The sequence below is a fragment of the Gadus morhua genome, chromosome 11 (assembly GCF_902167405.1).
Source record: "Gadus morhua chromosome 11, gadMor3.0, whole genome shotgun sequence".
In the NCBI taxonomy this organism is placed as follows: Eukaryota; Metazoa; Chordata; class Actinopteri; order Gadiformes; family Gadidae; genus Gadus; species Gadus morhua.
Window position 1 is genome coordinate 6774297 of NC_044058.1, and position 18301 is coordinate 6792597.

The 18301-nt window shown below is 43.8% G+C and overlaps 3 protein-coding genes across 5 annotated transcripts; 2 read left to right on the forward strand and 1 right to left on the reverse strand.

The window, feature by feature from the left end:
- Positions 1 to 141: 141 nt before the first annotated feature.
- On the reverse strand, positions 142 to 9192 carry rbfox1l (RNA binding fox-1 homolog 1, like). Its single transcript, XM_030370547.1, has 12 exons — positions 8858 to 9192; positions 5773 to 6003; positions 3051 to 3230; positions 2831 to 2884; positions 2626 to 2718; positions 2451 to 2520; positions 2287 to 2346; positions 2049 to 2184; positions 1899 to 1938; positions 1716 to 1783; positions 1416 to 1497; positions 142 to 1282 (listed from the first exon to the last, which is right to left on the reverse strand). The coding sequence occupies exons 1-12, from the start codon at positions 8942 to 8944 to the stop codon at positions 1238 to 1240; spliced, it is 1146 nt and encodes a 381-aa protein (XP_030226407.1). The 5' UTR covers positions 8945 to 9192; the 3' UTR covers positions 142 to 1237.
- A 508-nt stretch (positions 9193 to 9700) lies between these two features.
- Positions 9701 to 11796, forward strand: rps9 (ribosomal protein S9). 2 transcript variants are annotated; one of them, XR_003978534.1, is made up of 6 exons: positions 9701 to 9790; positions 10115 to 10227; positions 10347 to 10469; positions 10706 to 10892; positions 11003 to 11160; positions 11548 to 11796. XR_003978534.1 is itself a non-coding variant. In XM_030370565.1 (5 exons), the coding sequence occupies exons 2-5, from the start codon at positions 10131 to 10133 to the stop codon at positions 11723 to 11725; spliced, it is 585 nt and encodes a 194-aa protein (XP_030226425.1). In that variant the 5' UTR covers positions 9701 to 9790; positions 10115 to 10130; the 3' UTR covers positions 11726 to 11796. The 2 variants fall into 2 exon arrangements, 1 of the variants encoding a protein (XP_030226425.1); XM_030370565.1 differs by lacking the exon at positions 11003 to 11160.
- A 242-nt stretch (positions 11797 to 12038) lies between these two features.
- Positions 12039 to 17937, forward strand: mboat7 (membrane bound O-acyltransferase domain containing 7). Of its 2 annotated transcripts, none has more exons than XM_030370528.1 (8): positions 12039 to 12162; positions 12504 to 12583; positions 13003 to 13132; positions 13258 to 13384; positions 14090 to 14246; positions 14674 to 14869; positions 15216 to 15545; positions 16419 to 17937. In XM_030370528.1, exons 2-8 carry the CDS (start codon positions 12508 to 12510, stop codon positions 16834 to 16836), a joined length of 1434 nt encoding a protein of 477 aa, XP_030226388.1. In that variant the 5' UTR covers positions 12039 to 12162; positions 12504 to 12507; the 3' UTR covers positions 16837 to 17937. The 2 variants fall into 2 exon arrangements, with proteins under 2 accessions (XP_030226388.1, XP_030226387.1); XM_030370527.1 differs by having other exon boundaries at positions 12051 to 12162; positions 12501 to 12583.
- The last annotated feature ends 364 nt before the right edge of the window (positions 17938 to 18301 follow it).

Below are 18301 nucleotides of genomic sequence, written 5' to 3' on the forward strand. Positions count from 1 at the left end.
AAGCATGTTAAGTATTAGGATTTTTCAGCCACAAAGAGTAAAGACTGCTTGTCTTCTGAGGAGCAGTCACAGTAAAATGTCGAGAAGATTAGATAGGCCTAAGTAAAGAAAAGAAAATGAGCAAAAGATGAAGGACAGAGGAAATGAACACAAAGATGGCTTTATTTAAAGACCACAGACCAGTCACAAGAAGAATGAGGTGGTTAAGCCTTATATCTGAAATGTTCTGGCACATGTTCTATTGAATAATGGTCTCAGTTATTGTTAAATTAGTTTTCATCCAACAAGCACATTCCCAAAATATTACACAATAAGTTTGAAGAAAGCACATCGGTCTAAGGATTTCACTCAGGCAAAACAATCTAATTTGGTAGACAAAATATAATCAAACAAAGTGGTGAACAAAATATATTCATGGGGAGAGAAACTGTTTTGATATGTGAAATGAAAAGAAGCCTAGACTAATTATCGATTATTATTACCAAGTGATTTTTAGATAGACATTTTTTTTACAGAAAATGCTGACATGTGAAACCGTGAAGGAGAAGAGGTAGATTGTTGGAAAGAAGAAAGTAGAAGAAGAAATTATACAACAGTCAAATGCATCTATATTATATGCTTTTTCACATTTCTAAAGGCCACACTTTCATTTTTTTTTAAATCCCAATGTCATAGCGGTCTATCAGTCTACTAATACAATGGTAATGGGGCCGGATATCCTCTGTTTTCTCACACACACACAACACACGTGTCTTTTTACACGTACACATCTAAAAAAGTCATATCAAATTTTGACCAATGTAAAGTCTATGGACCCAGCCCCCCACCCTATAAAAGCTTCTTGCATAATTTAGCTCCCTGTATCATCTCTATCAGTCTCTTATCAGCGACCCAAATGTAGTGCAAGGCACCTATCTATCCCACCCTCCACATGGAAGGCCAAACAGAACAGCAAAACTCTTAAAACAAAGTCAGTCAAATCTTAAATAAAAAATATCAACAGTGTATCCATTAAATAGTATTATCCTTCGTTTTGCTGCCATTTCTTCACTTCATATAACAGCGAAAAGGCTACAGTATTTACAAGCACAGTCTGTTGAGTCTCAGGGAGCGATTGTGAGGGACATAGAGCGAGAGGATGCCTCCTCGATGTCTTCAAGTATGATCGCATAACCGGTCCTGCAGCGTCCATGGATCAGCCAATCCCAGAGTGACTGAAGAGAACCCTCTTGCTCCATTAGTAGGGAGTGAAGCGATTGTACCCTCCTCTGTACAAACTGGCCTGAAACGTGAGCAGAGAAGAGGTGCAGGCTGTGTTTAAACAGTGGTAAACGCTTGTAGCTTTTCATTGATTAACGCGGACACGGGACAAAATGTTTATTAATTAAATGTTAATGCATGTAGATGGTACCCACCATGGTTCCAACTCCATACGTTGTGGTGGGGCCGACTGCGTGGTGATAGGGGTCCGGAGCTGTGGTATAGACCCGTCCATATCTGGGGAACCAAAGTACGTTGACATTTTGCCAACCCCCAGTCACCTCAATATAGGGCTTACCTTTACTACACTGTATCACTGTATCGTTTTCACACTATCATTCATAGTTAGGAATGGAACTGGTTACATCTAATCAATATTTATGTTCTAGATACATGGATTGTTTGGTATTGTGTATGCATTGACCAGGTCCAGTATGAATGGTGTATGTCCTCACCCATCACTGTAGGTTGCTGTGGCAGCAGCTGCTGATTGGGCCATTCTGTAAGCTGCTGGATAGCCCCCCTAATAGGAGAGACCAAACATAAACCTTCAGCCAACAGAACAAGACAAAGTGACATTGATCGATTTGAACCCCCAATTTCATATCAATGAGTATAGGAAAGGTGTGTTCACTTACGTAGACTTCTGGTCCATACAATCCCTCCTGGTATACAACTCTAATGAAAGAAAACACATATTTATCTAAAAAGTATGGTATCGATGGTGTTATCTGCCAGTAAACATGAATGTTGAAATAGTGGAAAAAGTAGCTAGTAAGTAGTCTCACCCAGGGTAGCCAGGGACGGCAGTGGGCGTCGCCGCAGCAGAGCGAATCGTATTGTAGACGGCCCTGCCACGCCCCCGCAAAGGTGAACCCCGATAGGCTAAGGCAGGGGCTGCTACAGGGTAGGGGAAACTGGCAACTAAACCATCAGGGACAGAAAGCAGGAGTAAGGTGTACATACTACATACAGTAATTGTATCATTACTGTATATTTTAAACTGATCCAAGGACCCTCTCTCACCAGTGTAGAGCTCAGGGGCGTACATGGCCCCCATCACTTGGTTGATCTTCCATCCAGCAGCTACAGAAGAAAATAAAACGTGATGTGAAGTTTGATCTAGCTACCAGAACCTCAAGCTGATAAGCCATCCAGGATCATGTAAAGTTAACAAAAGGTGCCTTTACCTGAAACCTCCTCATTAACCACGGGGGTCTGGGGCTTCTTAGTGACCACTCTGGCAGTGGCGTTGTTGACCTGTGGAAACACAGGGACCAAATGTAGTGTGATGAGGGCGAAAAGGAAATAGAGATACACAGGTATATCGATCAGCGAAAGGGCAGCCGTATGTTCTGTCTTTACCTCAATCTTCCTTCCTTCCACTATCGTCCCATTCAGTTTCTCCCGGGCCCGGTCAGCCTCCATTGCACTCTCAAACGTGACGAAGCCGAAGCCCTGCCAATGACAAATGACTTCAGGTTTGAGAAGGGCATTTTGTAACCATAAGATATATAGAGGTATTCTATAATATAACTCAAGGGGCCCTTATATATGTGTTATATCTCACCTTGGACCCCCTTTCATTGAAGATGATTTCGACATCCAGAATCTTGCCAAATTGCTAAATGAAAAAAGAATTCATACTCTAAATGATTGAATTGGTGAATACACAAACAGTGCGGTTGCAGTTTTAGAGTGTGTTTGGCTATCAATCAATCCAAAATGGAAAGTATACAATAACCTCAGCCTGTGGGAGTCTTTGTTGTCTGGAGGAATGTGTGACTCACCCCGAACATCTGTCTCAGGTCGGGGTCTCGGAAGCGGAAGGGGATGTTGGAGACATGGAGGCGTTTGGGCTGGGCCTTACTGGAGCCTTCGTCATCACTGCCGCTCCCCGCCCCGCCCCCTGAGGACAGGGCCACGCTCAGGGCCTGGGAGTCAGAGGTCACGGGGACCAGGGCATCCTCCTAGTGAAGTGAACAGTGTGTTGGTATGTGAGTGTGTGTGTGTGTGTGTGTGTGTGTGTGTGTGTGTGTGTGTGTGTGTGTGTGTGTGTGTGTGTGTGTGTGTGTGTGTGTGTGTGTGTGTGTGTGTGTGTGTGTGTGTGAGAGGGAGAGACAGAGAGATTGAGAGAGAGAGAAGGAAAGGTACAAGAGGAGTGAGGAATAGATGGAAGGATTGAGAAAGAGTTAAAAAAGGTTCCAAAAATGATAGAATCTTATGCTATTGATAAGCTTGGTTCAGGCAACAAATCACCTGTCCACTATCAGATTAGGAAACGCCACTAGTTTTTGTGTACAGTGTGGTACAGTTTATACAGTGTTGTGAGCAAATCATTGCATAAGACAAACTCATTCATCATCTCCTAAGAGCCAAGTGATCAAGACCAAAGTTGAACACGCATTCAGCACCCAGTGAGCCATCCCAGGCAGATATGAGGAGGCGTGATCTCTGTTATAGTCAGGCATCTATTAACACATGCCTGTTAGCGAGGAAAAATACATCTACAGGGTAGTGTTACCCTACCCTATATATTAAAATATAGGGTAGGGTTACCCCACATATCCTAATACTGAAACTGTTACCTCAAATATCATTGCTACCTGTGTGTCCTGTGCTTATTGTACAATTTAGACAATTTAGTGTGAACTCTACTTGGGTTGGCATGTTTTACAAAGGTTTGATGGATGTATATTCTAGAGATCACTAATTAACAGTAATTAAAAGCCTCCATGCAAAACAGTTCAGAAATAAAGGAGTGTGCCAATCGAAACATCCACCATCTCACAATGCACCACGATGCTGCTGCTGCTGTTGTGTGTGTATGTGTGTGTATGTGTGTGTGTGTGTGTGTGTGTGTGTGTGTGTGTGTGTGTGTGTGTGTGTGTGTGTGTTTTTTTGTGTGTATGTCTGTGTGTGTGTGTGTGTGTGTGTGTGTGTGTGTGTGTGTGTGTGTGTGTGTGTGTGTGTGTGTGTGTGTGTGTGGTTTTGTGTGCGTATTTGTATGTGTGTGTGTGTATTTTTGGTTTGCGTATGTGTCAATGGGAAACCTGCCTCCACAAATGCTGCAAAAATGTGGCAAAGTAATGGAAATTTGAAAAGGCAAAGAATGAGATACGTTTTAGTCATCTGTTAGGTACAGAAGAAAGGTGAAGAAAGTACAGAAAATGCAAAAAGATGGGGAATAGTTTTTTAAATGAAAATAATAAATTAAAATGACAATCCCGTGTGCAGAGGAGAAATGGCAGTATTAGCGTACTAGTAGAAAAGGCAGATAGACTCGTGGTCAAAGTGCAAAAGGTCCTGAGTGCAGCCGGGAACAAAACAGATTAAAGAGGAGGAAATATCAACAAGACAGGGAAATTGTGCAAAAGCTGTGTAAAGGAAGGGGTGTGAGAAGGAAGACCTCAGAGGGAGAGGGAGGAATTAACGTTCTGCAGTAATCACGGTGCTACATGTGCTGCCAAGGGTTAAAGGTCAGGGTTCAAGGGGCATCATTAATAATTGGTAGGGGAAAGGGGGGGAACATGAGGGCTGACAGAAAGACACATCCTCACACACAGGGAAGCTTGAGCCAACCATATTCACTGTGGCTACAGTCCGAGCCATGGCTCATGAGAGTAGAAAGCATGAACCACGCACCCTCACATACAACACACACATAAACAAGCTCTGGAGGAGGGCTGGGATGGGGGGGGGGTTGGGTGATGGGGTGGACAGAGAGAGAAGGTTGTGTTGGGGGTTGGGTGGTGTCAAGTCACGATGCAGAACTGCATTCTGGACCTGGGTGATATTTCTGAGGGACAGGGGGGCGTCCTCTGGTCAGCCTCCCCCTTTTGACCCCCCATCATGGCGACGTCTCAACTTTCCCGTCCAAATTCAGGACGGACCTTGTATGTCAGGGGCTCTAGTAATAGAACGTATAAACGGTGCCACAAAACACCGGTTATGGGAGAAGAAGAGAGAGGTGGTTCAACCGGGACAGACTGCTCACCAGCCTCGTCCGAGCAAGCATCATGAATAGTGCGTCAGAAAACGGTCAAACTGGTGAAGATAATCATCTCTATTCAATAGCACTCCTAATACACTCCTAATGCACGCTATTCAGTGGGTTTACAGTGAAGAATCAAAGGTGTTGTTTTTGAAGGACTCCTAAAGTATGCAGTATTTTGGATTTGTAGGACGCAATAAGTGCAAATGACTCAATTTCCACTTTCCAAAATGTTGACCTAAACACTCATTTTTTCAGGTATCACCAAGGGGGGAAAATGGGTCATATTTTTCGAATAACAAATCCCAGTGCAGCTGCCCTATCCTACGCAGTGTCAGCAGGATCCCTTACATTGGAATGAGGGGAAGATGAGGCCCTAAATATAGACGGACAGACACCATACCTGGCCAGCCACGGCCAGGCTCATCCTTCAATACACATCTCCTATCATTTGAGTTCCTTTGAATCGTCTCAAAGCTTTGACAATGGGAGAACACGTTGCAACATGTTGGCCGTACCACATTGCTTGGTCCCAGGTCTGCGCCCTCGTGCTGCGGGCCCTGATACACTCTGAGCTGGGCGTGCTCCTGGTACTCGCCACCAGCGTGGGCGGGACTAAAGTCTAGAGGCGGGAGTCTGCCTGCCACATTAGGCGGGCCCTGGCCTGGAGGTGGGTATGAGGGAGGCGGGGCATAGACCTGGGAGAGGGAGGGGTCGGCGTTGCCTGGGCCACCCTCCTGGCCGGACCCCTGTGGAATAGAGAGAGAGAGAGAGAGAGAGAGAGAGAGAGAGAGAGAGAGAGAGAGAGAGACAGATGGTTAGTTGTGGTTCCTTCCAAAGAGCAGGTGACAACATCGTAAAGACAGTTATGAATGGACCAACAAACAAACAGTAGCCCGTTGTGCAAAGAGTAGCATATTTCATTCATGGGCTTCACTTAGACTTCAGTAGAACAAATCTGTAGATTTAGCCAATATGGGTCCAGCAAATGCAGGAAAACAAATTCATTTGGTTTATATATTCAATAGAGCAATACATCTCCTAATTATGAAAGTAAAATTAAGTAAAAAAGCAGTGTTTCCTTTTTATTTGGAAATGACTATGTCTCTAGTAAAAAAAAGAAAATTGAACGATTTTGAAGCAGAATAGTAGTATGATGTGGAATCACATACAATGAAATTAACTGGTAAATACTGGGGAACAACTAAACCGCCATCAAGAAACACAACATTGAAGGAAACCGTAGTTGTCTTTAAATAATTACAGAGGTGATAGCTAACTTAATGTCTTGCCCTTTCACTGCATGATGTGTTTTCAGTCGCGTGTTCCAACAGCTGCTAAGTGTTTAGATGCCAGATACCCGCCCACTTACCCTTGCGAGCCACTCATTGACCAATCATTTCGCGGGTAGAGACATTAAGATCATGCCAGCTGTGGTCACTTGTGTCTGTCAATCACCTTGTTCCCCTAGCCCCCGATCTTTACAGTATACACACACACGCACACACGTGTCGTTTATCACAGATGACATTGTAGTTTAACCTTCTCTTTAAGATATGTATTTGTGTGTTGTTATATATTCAATCTGTCAAAATCACAAAAAGAACGAATGTGACCGTATTGATGGCTGATTGGTCCGTATATTGATGTTGATCTAATATTGACAGTGCTGTAGCTGGCTGTCTGTGGTATTACAACAACATAGCTGCTGCCATGAGACATGTTTTCCTTGTCTTAAGTTGGTCATACATCAGACTATGATGTACATTCACAGTTATTAAAAAACAATAGATGTCTTGAACTGGTTTGAGTCTGAAAGTGCAACATCAACATTTGCTCCTTCTTATAACTAAAACTTATAACAAACTGTTGCCTTAGATGTAATGGGTAAAATGGAAGGTGGAAGAAATTGTTCCTCATAACTTGAATATTAAAAGGGTCTGTATATCAGAGTGGTCATTTAATGTACATTTGAGAAAGATGCTATACTTTTGACAATGGTTGTAATTAGCTTCAGCATCAACTGAAATATGAAGGATATTTCCTTCCAACACATTCCCCCTTCAAATGTATGTTTTCAGCAGATAGCTTCCTATATCTAGAGGAATGGTTGACCAGGGGAATGTCTTAGTCTGTCTCAGTGGCCATCTCTGGATTAACACTCTCATAAATTCCACAGAGTCTGAATATAGCCCCTTGACAGCCTTGGTGGTATCTTTAGCAGCACATAGTGTGCCTAGGATATGAATCCGAACTCATCAACACAGAGGGTGTGTGTATTAAGTTGATGCAACATCTGGCTTCTCTGATACTTGACGTGTTTAAACCATTGGCTCAAAATTAAGTGAATGATTATGGGAGGATGATCAGCCATATCTAATGAAACAGACTTTTAAACTTAGGGTTAGGGTTAACTTTTAAATGCTTTCAATGCGTGTCCCCTCTATTACTGGTACTATGTTTTTTTTATTTTGTAAATGTGCCTCTCCATTTGTTCCTTTCTGCTCCTCCTTTGCCTCTCTGCTTCTCCTCCTCCACTACAGCTGTCAGCTTCTAGTCAGAGGTCAATGACTCTGTGCCAGGTGCATGCTGGGACAGCTGTCAGAGGATTTACTTACACACAACACAGATGTGAAGCGGTAGCCAGCTTGAAATAAACCAACTATAACTACGACATAACATACTACCAAATAACTACCAGTTGAATGGACAATGTATTGTCTATACGTTTCGATTCTAAAGCAACAAAACTTAAAAAAGTATCATATCTGTTGGTATAACTCTTAGTCTCTTGAAGGCCACCTCTGTGATAAGTGCCCTCCGCTAGAGTCAACAAGATTGGTGATAAAATACCCTCCCTGAGATTATCTTGCCTGGTGAGAAGGGCTAAAAATACAGGCTGTGTGACACAGATATACATGGTTAAAGGAGTCCAGACACATGTAGATGTGGCAGGGATGTGGCATGTCTTACGCACATGAATATGAAAACACAAGCACACACACACACACACACACACACACACACACACACACACACACACACACACACACACACACACACACACACACACACACACACACACACACACACACACACATATAAACATAAACACACAAGACAAAACACATATGCATCTTACACACTGTCAAAACACACAGAACAATACTGATAATAATAATACAAGTGACGTGGATCTTAATTTATCCATCTAATATATCCTACAGTGAAATACACTTTGTTATGTGTTTCCTCTAACTTATGAGCAGCTGCCAACAGCTCTTTGGGCTTGTTATTAGCCTAACTCTGGCCTGTGTAAGACTTCATTACCACCATTCCAATGTTGACTCTTCGCAAACATTTACTCCTCAAGTTTCACACCTTCATGTGGTTACTCAGAGTGGGTTAATCACAATAGTCACTTGAATGAATGATGGAAATTACAACGCAGCATGTGCTGTGAGCCAGGGATGTCTTAAAACACACCCAAACAGGTAATGTTGACCAATAAACGCTGGGTATTCAAATGCATCAAAAAATAAATGAAACCAATAAGAGGATATTTAAACATGATGCATATGCAAATGCAGAGGGAGACATTACCTGCACCAGGCCGGGGTAGCACGAGGCTGACTGTTGGTAGACAGGCAGTCCATAAGGCGATAGAATCACAGTAGGTGAGGAAAGCATAGCCCTACACACCGCCGCGGTGACTGAGAACGGTGGCGGGGGGAGATTGGATTGGAAGAGGGAAATGAAGATGGAAACAAAGCAGTGTAATGCAGGAGTCCAACCACACAAAAAATAATAAAGTAAAAGAAAACAATAAATAAATAAATAAATAGGAAAGTAATCCAAAAGAGAGCGAGAAGAGAAGCTGAAGGTGAACTGATCCTGCCCCGCAGAGAACAAGTATTGAAGAGCAGAAGGGAAACCAAGAGAACTTCTGAGGGTCTGTCAGTTGGCCAGCCTGATAGACAGAAACACATGGTCAGGGTCCCATTTCAGAAACATATAAATAGTCCCTCTGTCCTTCTATCTGGGTTTGACACATTACCACACTCCATCACGTAAGTTAAGGCATTTTTATTTACACACAAATACGAAATTACATTATATTTCCAAAATAGATGTCTGATTGATTATTCATTATAATGTGTAACTTTCTATGTATCTGCATAAGGCTACTTTGTTCCCATGTAGGGTTAGGTTGTTTACACAATTCAATAGAACCACAAGTTACTCTGAATAATAAGTCACAGTGGTGTAAGTCATCACATATAAAATGAATAAGCATTGGTTGACAGGGAAGGGGAAATCTAATTAAAAACTATAAAATAAATTGGATATATAAAAAAGAGGTTCACCGATTTCATCATTAGCCAGTAGATGGCAGCCTACAGATCTATGGCAGTAGATGATTCACTGCTTCCGTTTTATACCTAGGTGATGGGATATGTAGTTCCCCTGGATTGAATAAAGGCGCTGGAAACGTCCATGGACTTCCTCTTTACTTAGCGAGCCTGTGGAGCACAGGTACGGTTGACTCTTGCGGAGTTCATTTAACTAATATCGAAATTGTTGCTGAACAGATTTGCCACTCCAGTAAACCTAATTGTATTTGCTTCGTTTTGTGATGCAGTACATGATACGATCGGGACTTTTCTTTTTTTTAGACATGACTTCCATTGCTAACACGAGGTCTGAACAACGTGGCTAGCAATTGCGGCCTATGCTATGCTAACTTAGCTTCGACCGCCGCTTACTTGTTAAATCTTTTGAAAACGGACCTGTACATTTCATGGTTGCAGGTAACTAGCTAGCCCAATTTTTATTAACTTTCAATTTCTTCGGTTTTAGGCCAAAATAAGCAACCATGCCCACTGCCAGGAGCTGGGTTTGTCGCAAGACCTATGTCACCCCCCGTCGTCCCTTCGAGAAGTCTCGTCTCGACCAGGAGCTGAAACTCATTGGTATAACGCTAAGGGTTCCTTGCCACATAATTATTGGGCATCATCGTTTTACATATACATATTGATGTATTCGAATGTATGGGACAACTGCAGTTGAGACTAATGTACTGTGTTTTTAGGTGAGTATGGGCTCAGGAACAAGCGTGAGGTGTGGAGAGTTAAATTCACCCTGGCCAAGATCCGCAAGGCTGCCAGAGAGCTGCTCACCCTGGACGAGAAAGACCCCAAGCGTCTCTTTGAAGGTACGAGTCGTCTTCTATCGTCGATCGATGCTAACCTGTCATTGGCCAGTGATTATAATATTCGATATTCAGATCTTCAGTGGTGTCAAGAATTCCTCGTGAATGAGGCCAAACTAAAATGGTTCATGTCAATAAAAGGGAGATGCCATTCTCCCTTTTTGATTTGGGCTTAATAGTAATACCCATGGTCCAGTTTTCAACAAAAGGATAATGTAATGTTTATCGATTCGTTTCAGGTAATGCTCTGTTGAGACGTCTTGTCAGAATCGGTGTCCTCGACGAGGGTAAGATGAAGTTGGATTACATCCTCGGCCTGAAGGTTGAAGATTTCTTGGAGAGGAGGCTGCAGACCCAGGTCTTCAAGCTCGGGCTTGCCAAGAGCATCCACCATGCTCGTGTCCTGATCCGTCAGAGACATATCCGGTAATCTATCCCATGGTTTAAAATGTCTGACTTGTTTTACCAGTCTGACTTCTGTATGGCCGAACACTTCACCAGTCTCATGAAAAACCTACTGCTTACTCTTTCATCAGAGGGCCACCAACATGTATTGCTCTTCGTTGAGATGAATTAAGCATATCACCAAGGTCACTTCGGTATCAAAGCCGTATACCTTGTCAGTAGAACTTGCCCAGAGCCAATCCCATCCAAGCGAGAGGGCTTGGGTCGATGCCATGTCACTGCCTGAGAGGTAATGTATGGAGGATTGCACCTCGGGCAGGCTTGATGCACAGCATGTGCTCATCAACCACTAACTCTAGGTCCTCTGATCAGGCCAGTGATTATAATATTCGATATTCAGACTCTCTATGGTGTCAAGAATTCCTCGTGAATGAGGCCTGATCAAAACATTAAGGGAAATTTAGACTTCAAATGTATTTGATGCGTCAAGGCTACAGCTAAAGGTTTGACTTTTTCTGTGTTTATGACAAACCACCCCACTACAACTGGTTACATTTCTATAAATAAAAAATGGCAGTTGAGCGACTAAAACCATCAAGTGGACCTGACTTGAGGCTAGAGTTTAAACCTCTACCATGTTGGAGAGGGTAATGATCTCAATTTCTCTTCCTTGCAGCGTGCGTAAGCAGGTGGTGAACATCCCCTCGTTCGTGGTGCGCCTTGACAGCCAGAAGCACATCGACTTCTCCCTGAGGTCTCCATACGGTGGCGGACGCCCTGGCCGCGTCAAGCGAAAGAACGCCAAGAAGGGACAGGGTGGATCCGGAGGCGCTGATGATGAGGAGGAAGACTAGGAAGGATGTTGTCCAGGCAGTGTTGGTTGATGCTGCCTGATCAATGTTTCAATAAAAAAGTTTCACTTCAATATCTTGTTTTGGGTCTTTCTACTATAGTCAAATCATGAATACGTTTAATGGAGGTGGAAATTATGAGTATTAAACAAATGGCAAATATTCATATTTTGCCTGATAAGCACCCATAATACACGGTGTATAGGAATATTTATATGCGTTTTCCGGGTGAAACCAGGAAAGTTAGAAGGAAAATGGGACGCCTCGTAAATTGAACGATTATTCTGTCTCAATCAACGGTTGCGCTCCCTGGATCACCGATGAAGGGGGCGGTGTGTCCACATCCAGGAAGTAATCAGAGAGCAGTTGACTACATCACTGAATGGCACGGCTAGCTCAGAGTGCATGGTCTCCTATTCTGCCCTGGTGACTTTATAAACGTAAGTACGCGTTTCGTATTTATAAAGCGATAAGGGGTTGATGAATACGACTGGGGTTTAAATAGTCAACAATGCGGCTACAAAGACGATTGGAGTACGGAGCTAACTACTACCACCCAACAGCTGGGCTCCCGTCTAGTACTGGCAATATGCCTATTAATGTTGAAATTATGCCTAGCTATCTGGTAGAGGTAGCTATCCAAAACTGACATGGGACCAATTTGTGCGACTATTTCTGAAAGCATACTTAACTGAAAATGGAGTAAGCAACAGTGTGTTCTGGCAATACATCATATGCAACTTCCCATGTCGACGCTGATCCCGTTGTTTTTTCGCAGCAGAACGATGTCTCCTGATGAGCTGGTGTACCTAGGGGTACTAGCTGCCTCGATCCCCGTCGGCTTCCTCTTTCGTTATCTTAGTGAGTGTCTCCGTACGAAACCTTGCCCAAACTCATTTTACAGAGCTATTAAAAATAGCTATTAATAACTGGGTTATATTTAATCAGTACGCACCTCATTATGAATGAGATAGTCCACTTACACATTGCGAAATATCCTATGATGGTGTTTGTTCTACCTTCTTGTTGTGAAAGAAACAGGCGACGTGAAGAATGTCAAGATGGCACTAGCTGCATGTTTGATATTGCATAAGTAATGTTATGTCTCTCGTACAGCAGGTGTTGACAGTAAACATACCGAGTGCTTCAGCTTTGTACTGTAGATAAAATAATGTCAGGGCTACTTCAATCGCATGTTGAATCAAACTTGCTTTGTGGTATTACGTGTATTTCTGACCCAATACACTCATTCTGGTTTTGCCTACATCCTTCCCCTCCAGGTCCTCCCGTGAAGCAAGGAGCAGGCTTGCTGTTGGGACTGTCCCTCACCATAGCAACCTGTCAGATCCACGCCCTCCACTCTCTGGTGACAGTGATTGGAACATGGATAATTATCAAGAGTACCTGGCGGTGAGCGCCTTATCCCGCAGTGTTTCAAGCATGTGTCGAACCATGCCATTGTTTTGGATGATAAGAGTATTAGTGATGGCTGAGAGACGCCCCTCACTCCATGCTGTGGTTTCTCCATCGAGCAGGTGCGCCCCAGCCCTGTGCCTCGGGTGGACGTTTCTCTACCTCCTATTCTTCCGACTGGTCACATGGTTTGGTCTGCCGGCGCCAACGCCATTCGCCAACGCCATCCAGCTTCTGCTCACCCTCAAGGTACCACAGAACACCACCAAGTCACCCTCTTTCCAGCGGTATATCTCTGCAGAACAGTTCTCATCTGTTTGTCAAGTCATACATATGTCTGACAACAGCCCCTCATACTGACATGCAAACAAGTTCAAGTTTGTAAACCAGTGGACGTGGGTAGAAAATGCAAAAAGCAATAGAAAACCTTTCATTATTTTTATAACCTCAACATATTTGTATGTTGTCAATGGTAATCATTAGTGATTTACTTAATGTTATCAATCAAACCCTATCCTGAAGCTGATATATTCTACAAGTACAAGTAGAATTAGCCTGCCATGCCATATGTCTCTCTTTGTCCACAATAATTCTAAAATCGACACTCCCAGAACCCCTCCCACTCATACAACCCCACCCCACCAGCAGAGCTACGCTCATTCACGTTACACAGTTTCACAGCCGGTCAGAGTGGACAGACCATGTTAATGAGTATTATGAATTCTGAATATTTCCCTCCGACCAACTGGTAAGGGCAGGGCTCAATCTTACATGTTATGATTGGAAATCATCAACGCAATCGATTTTGCCGCTGTTGTTATAAAAGGGATTCATTCAGATTTTGGTAGATTGATTGCATCTTGTGTATTGGAAGGAGAAATATTCCATTGATCAAATGTTGATGCGGCTTTGCAGAGAGACAAACTAAAGGTCTTCTTATGTCCTTTAAACAAGATGGTGAGTCTAGCAAATGAGGTGCAAAGTTACCACCTGGAGAAGAAGAAGGAAGTGAGCTCGTTCTCCAAATCCCCCGTCATAGGTGGGCTGTCTGCAGAGCCCTCCCTCTATGACATGCTCTCCTATAGTTACTGCTACGTGGGCATCATGACAGGTATGTCAATCAAGTTGACTGAAGGACTAACGCTTTTGTTGTCTTCCCAACTTTATACTGAGGCATGATCTTTGTGTGTGTAAATTGTGTTTTCTGTGCTGTGGTTTGATGTGATTTTTACTTTTCCATCCTGTTTTAACTCTTGTTCTCTCTTTGTCTCACTCTCTTTGCCACATGTTCAATATTGTGTGAGTCCATATTCGTTTTTCACTAATAAGTTTGCCTGGATACTTAGTAACTCTTGCACTTGTCTTCCTGCCTCTTTTTTATGCCACCACCCCGAATTTGCTCTCTTGCAAATCCACTGTGTTCCTTCACTGTGCTGGCGGTATTCGTATTATCCCTGTGTATTATCATCCTCATTCATTCCTTCTGTCAACGCTGTCCTCCACTCCCTGTACCTCATCCCTCCATGTTGTCCTCAAAGGGCCCTTCTTCCGCTTCCAAACCTACGTGGACTGGCTGAGGCAGCCCAGCCCCCTCACCCTGCCCGCCGTGGCCCCCTGCTTACAGCGGCTGAAGCTCGTCCCTGTCTATGGAGCCCTGTTCCTGGCTGTCAACTCTGTCTTCCCCCTGGGCTACGTCCGCACAGATGACTTCCTCAACGACAACTTCTTCTTCAGGTATAGGGGACACAGAATGTCACCTCAAGGTGCTCTGCTTGGTTACAGCCTATTTACTGTTAACTGGTCGTTCAGCAGGCGCTTTTATCCAAAGCAAAATACATTCAGATGCATGTAACTTAGGAACAGGTGGTGTTAGTTAGACAAAGATGCCAATAGGTTTGTTGCAGACAATTATGATCAAACCGAGTACAGTTAGATGTAGAACTCCCTTGCCGCTATACTACCCGGCCTCCTATCAAATGTCTGTGTGTGTTGAGGTGTAAAAGATTCCAGATACGTCCTAGCACCACATCAGCTGTCACTTGTCAGAGATGATTGATTGGTGTTTTCACTCTGTTTCCAGGTTGTTCTACATGACCGCGGTGTTCTTCGTGTTCCGCATGCGCTTCTACGCGGCGTGGTGCGCGGCGGAGGCGGGCTGCATCAGCGCCGGACTGGGCTGCTACCCCGAGGGGGCCATGTCCAAACCCGGAGGGGGGCCCACGGTCAGCTACAGCCCCGACCCTAACGCCCCGGTGGCTTACGACTTCAAGACCATCCAGAACATCGACTGCTACAACACAGACTTCTGCGTGAAGGTCCGCCACGGCATGCGCTACTGGAACATGACGGTGCAGTGGTGGCTGCACCACTACATCTACCCCAACTCCCCCTTCAAGGCCTACGTCCTCAGGTAGGCCCACTGGCTCCTCCATGGTGCAATCCCAAAGAGGATTGGTGTTTTATAAGTATTTCAATTTATAATTATTCTTTTCATAATATTCAATCGTTAAGAATGTTGTGAAAGTGGCATGTATTGCTTACTAAGTGGGGTTTTAGGAAATGTATTGCAGTCTAAGATCAAGAGAGACACATGGCGTTGTGTCTTGGGTGTAGCTTTGGGTATATCACTGGAGCATTTCAGATGACAAATCTTTGAAAAAACCTTCCATATTTACACAGTTCCTATTATTGGCCGCAGATTGGCAAGAATATATACATTTAATCTTAAATTCAGAATACAGCCAACGTTTCATGTCTGACTAATGGACCCACAGTTTTAGCTGGAAGCTCAGTATTTTTAATTAAGCCACAGAACCTAGCGTTAACTATAGGTGTCCGGGAAACTATACCGTAACTCGGACGTGGACATTAAATACATTGCTGCTCAGAAGGAGCTTCACTATCCACAGCCCCGCCATTCTGCCGGCGGTTTGAGTTTGCCCTGCAGAAGGGTCTGGAGAAGAGCAATACATTTCTTTCTAGTTTCGATACGTTTTTGAGGGAGCCAGTCACCAAGCTGGCTTTTCCACCTGGCGCGCTATTGGCTGGTTTAACACAATGACGACAGGTAAGCAAGCAGCCAATTGCGTACAGAGTAATTTAAACTAGGCCCATTGATCAGGCCATTTGAGCTGAAGAAACTGACAGCAGCTTCTCCAGACCAACTTGCAATCTACGATTGAGCTTGGACTGGCAATAGCCAGGCTAATGTTGATCATATAAGTTAAATTACCACGTCGTTCCTCATCTCACCATCTACTATGCCCCCCGCCTCCCCCTAAAGGGCTGGCTGGACCATGTTCATCAGCGCCTACTGGCACGGCCTCCACCCAGGCTACTACCTGTCCTTCCTCACCATACCGCTGTGCATCGCCGCCGAGTCGGCCATGGAGGGGTCGGTCCGCGCCCGGCTGGGCCCCGGGGGCCAGAGCGCCTTCGACTGGGTGCACTGGTTCCTCAAGATGCGGGCCTACGACTACATGTGCATGGGCTTCGTGCTGCTGAAGGCCGGCGACACGGTCCACTACTGGACGTCCATCTACTTCATCATCCACGTCCTCGCCGTCGGCTGCATCGTGTTCGGTCGGCTGACGAGAGGCGGCAAGAGGGGGGAGAAGAGGGGAGAGAAAGAGGAGGGAAAGGTGGAGGAGATGGAAAGTAAGGATAAGCTCAAAGAGGGTATTCGAGCTAAGCAGGACTGAGCTTGAGTGGTGGGAGGTGACAGTGGATTGGGTATGCCAATACAGCTTAACATTGAATTTACATTGCAAATTACATGCTGTCGTGTTTACCAATTTTTAAATGTTTTGCCGTTCCTGTGTCAGTATAATGTTCTCCCTCACAGGAAGCTCCAACTCATGATTACGTAACGACGCAACACTTCCAGGAAATAGTGTGTTAAACCATTTGAACGTACTGTACATATATACTCCCCAGCAAGTATTATGCCACACCAGGCGAACTACGTCTGGGATCGGTTAATGCTATTTTTGTGACAATGAGATGTACACAGATAATACTCAGCACACGCATTGATGATCTGTTTTTGTGTGAGGATACTTTACTTCCAAGCCATGAAAAGGTTTTTTGTTTTTTGTTTGGACAATGATCCAGAACCCTTGTTTTCGATTTGAAGCAATTCTTCAAATTTGGGGTTGGTTAACATGAAATATAGTTCAAATAAAGAGAGTTATATGGATTCAGGGATCATGGGCAGACCAACAATGCGCTCCATAATTCACAAGTGGGAGACAAGTGAAGAGATAGTTCTTCTGTAATATACCTGGCTGGAGTGGGTTTTGTGGTTTTGTGTTTAGATATTGTGTTTTCAGAATATTACTATCGCTTGTGATAAAAACCAAAATACACTCAGACATTTTAGTTTTATATGTGCCAATGTTCTCAGAATGGTATTTGTGCAGGCAAATTGTATAATGCAGTTATGTACTATATATGTAACTACACCTATCAGTACAGGCAAAGTTGTGAACATAACTAAGCAGGCAGACTAAACTATAAATTCAAAATAGGATTGATGATAAATACAAATAAAAAACATTTAACTGTTTACTTTAATTTATAAATTGCCAGGGTACCTGTGCTAGAATCCCCCTACTGTGGATCAATCAAGTCTTCGGAGCATTCCTTCATGTGTTGCCTAAATGGTTTGATCCGTTCAGTTGTGTCATCTCATCAGTCATGTTTCAAAGGGTTGAGGCCTTGATCAGAATCACGGTTGTTACTTCACTGCCATACTGTCTGGACTGCAATAAAGAACCACTTCAGGTTTGGAACAAACATGACATTCAAAGTCGAGGTAATCTATTGCCGAGAGTCTTGAGTCAACAGCACAACTGTGTGCTTGGATTTACAAACCAGTTGACTGCCATCTCAAAAGTAACTATCACTATTTGTACGAAATCAATCGTGTTTTGTAGGTAATCGCAGGGTCGCAGTAAATACATATATTTTTATTTTAGCTCATGTTTGAGACCTATTTATTAACTTCGGCCTAGTTTGCTCTGTTATTTACTTTGCCAACTGCAAAGATTGTTACACTTCCATTAAATGATTTCCTCACAAACAAGACAACTGTTTTTGCTGTTGCATCATTCACATGTTCGGGGGAAGATGTTTACTAGGACAGGGGCACAAAAGGAATGCCGT

Coding starts and splice junctions, on each gene's coding strand:
- rps9 (XM_030370565.1), top strand. CDS start 10,131: ATGCCCACTGCCAGGAGCTGGGTTTGTCGCAAGACCTATGTCACCCCC. Junction 10,470..10,705: donor CCCCAAGCGTCTCTTTGAAG/GTACGAGTCGTC, acceptor GATTCGTTTCAG/GTAATGCTCTGTTGAGACGT. Junction 10,893..11,547: donor ATCCGTCAGAGACATATCCG/GTAATCTATCCC, acceptor TCTTCCTTGCAG/CGTGCGTAAGCAGGTGGTGA.
- mboat7 (XM_030370528.1), top strand. CDS start 12,508: ATGTCTCCTGATGAGCTGGTGTACCTAGGGGTACTAGCTGCCTCGATC. Junction 12,584..13,002: donor CTTCCTCTTTCGTTATCTTA/GTGAGTGTCTCC, acceptor CTTCCCCTCCAG/GTCCTCCCGTGAAGCAAGGA. Junction 13,385..14,089: donor AGCTTCTGCTCACCCTCAAG/GTACCACAGAAC, acceptor CCTTTAAACAAG/ATGGTGAGTCTAGCAAATGA.
- rbfox1l (XM_030370547.1), bottom strand. CDS start 8,944: ATGCTTTCCTCACCTACTGTGATTCTATCGCCTTATGGACTGCCTGTC. Junction 6,004..8,857: donor GCTACCCCGGCCTGGTGCAG/GTAATGTCTCCC, acceptor TCTATTCCACAG/GGGTCCGGCCAGGAGGGTGG. Junction 2,185..2,286: donor CGCCCCTGAGCTCTACACTG/GTGAGAGAGGGT, acceptor CTGATGGTTTAG/TTGCCAGTTTCCCCTACCCT.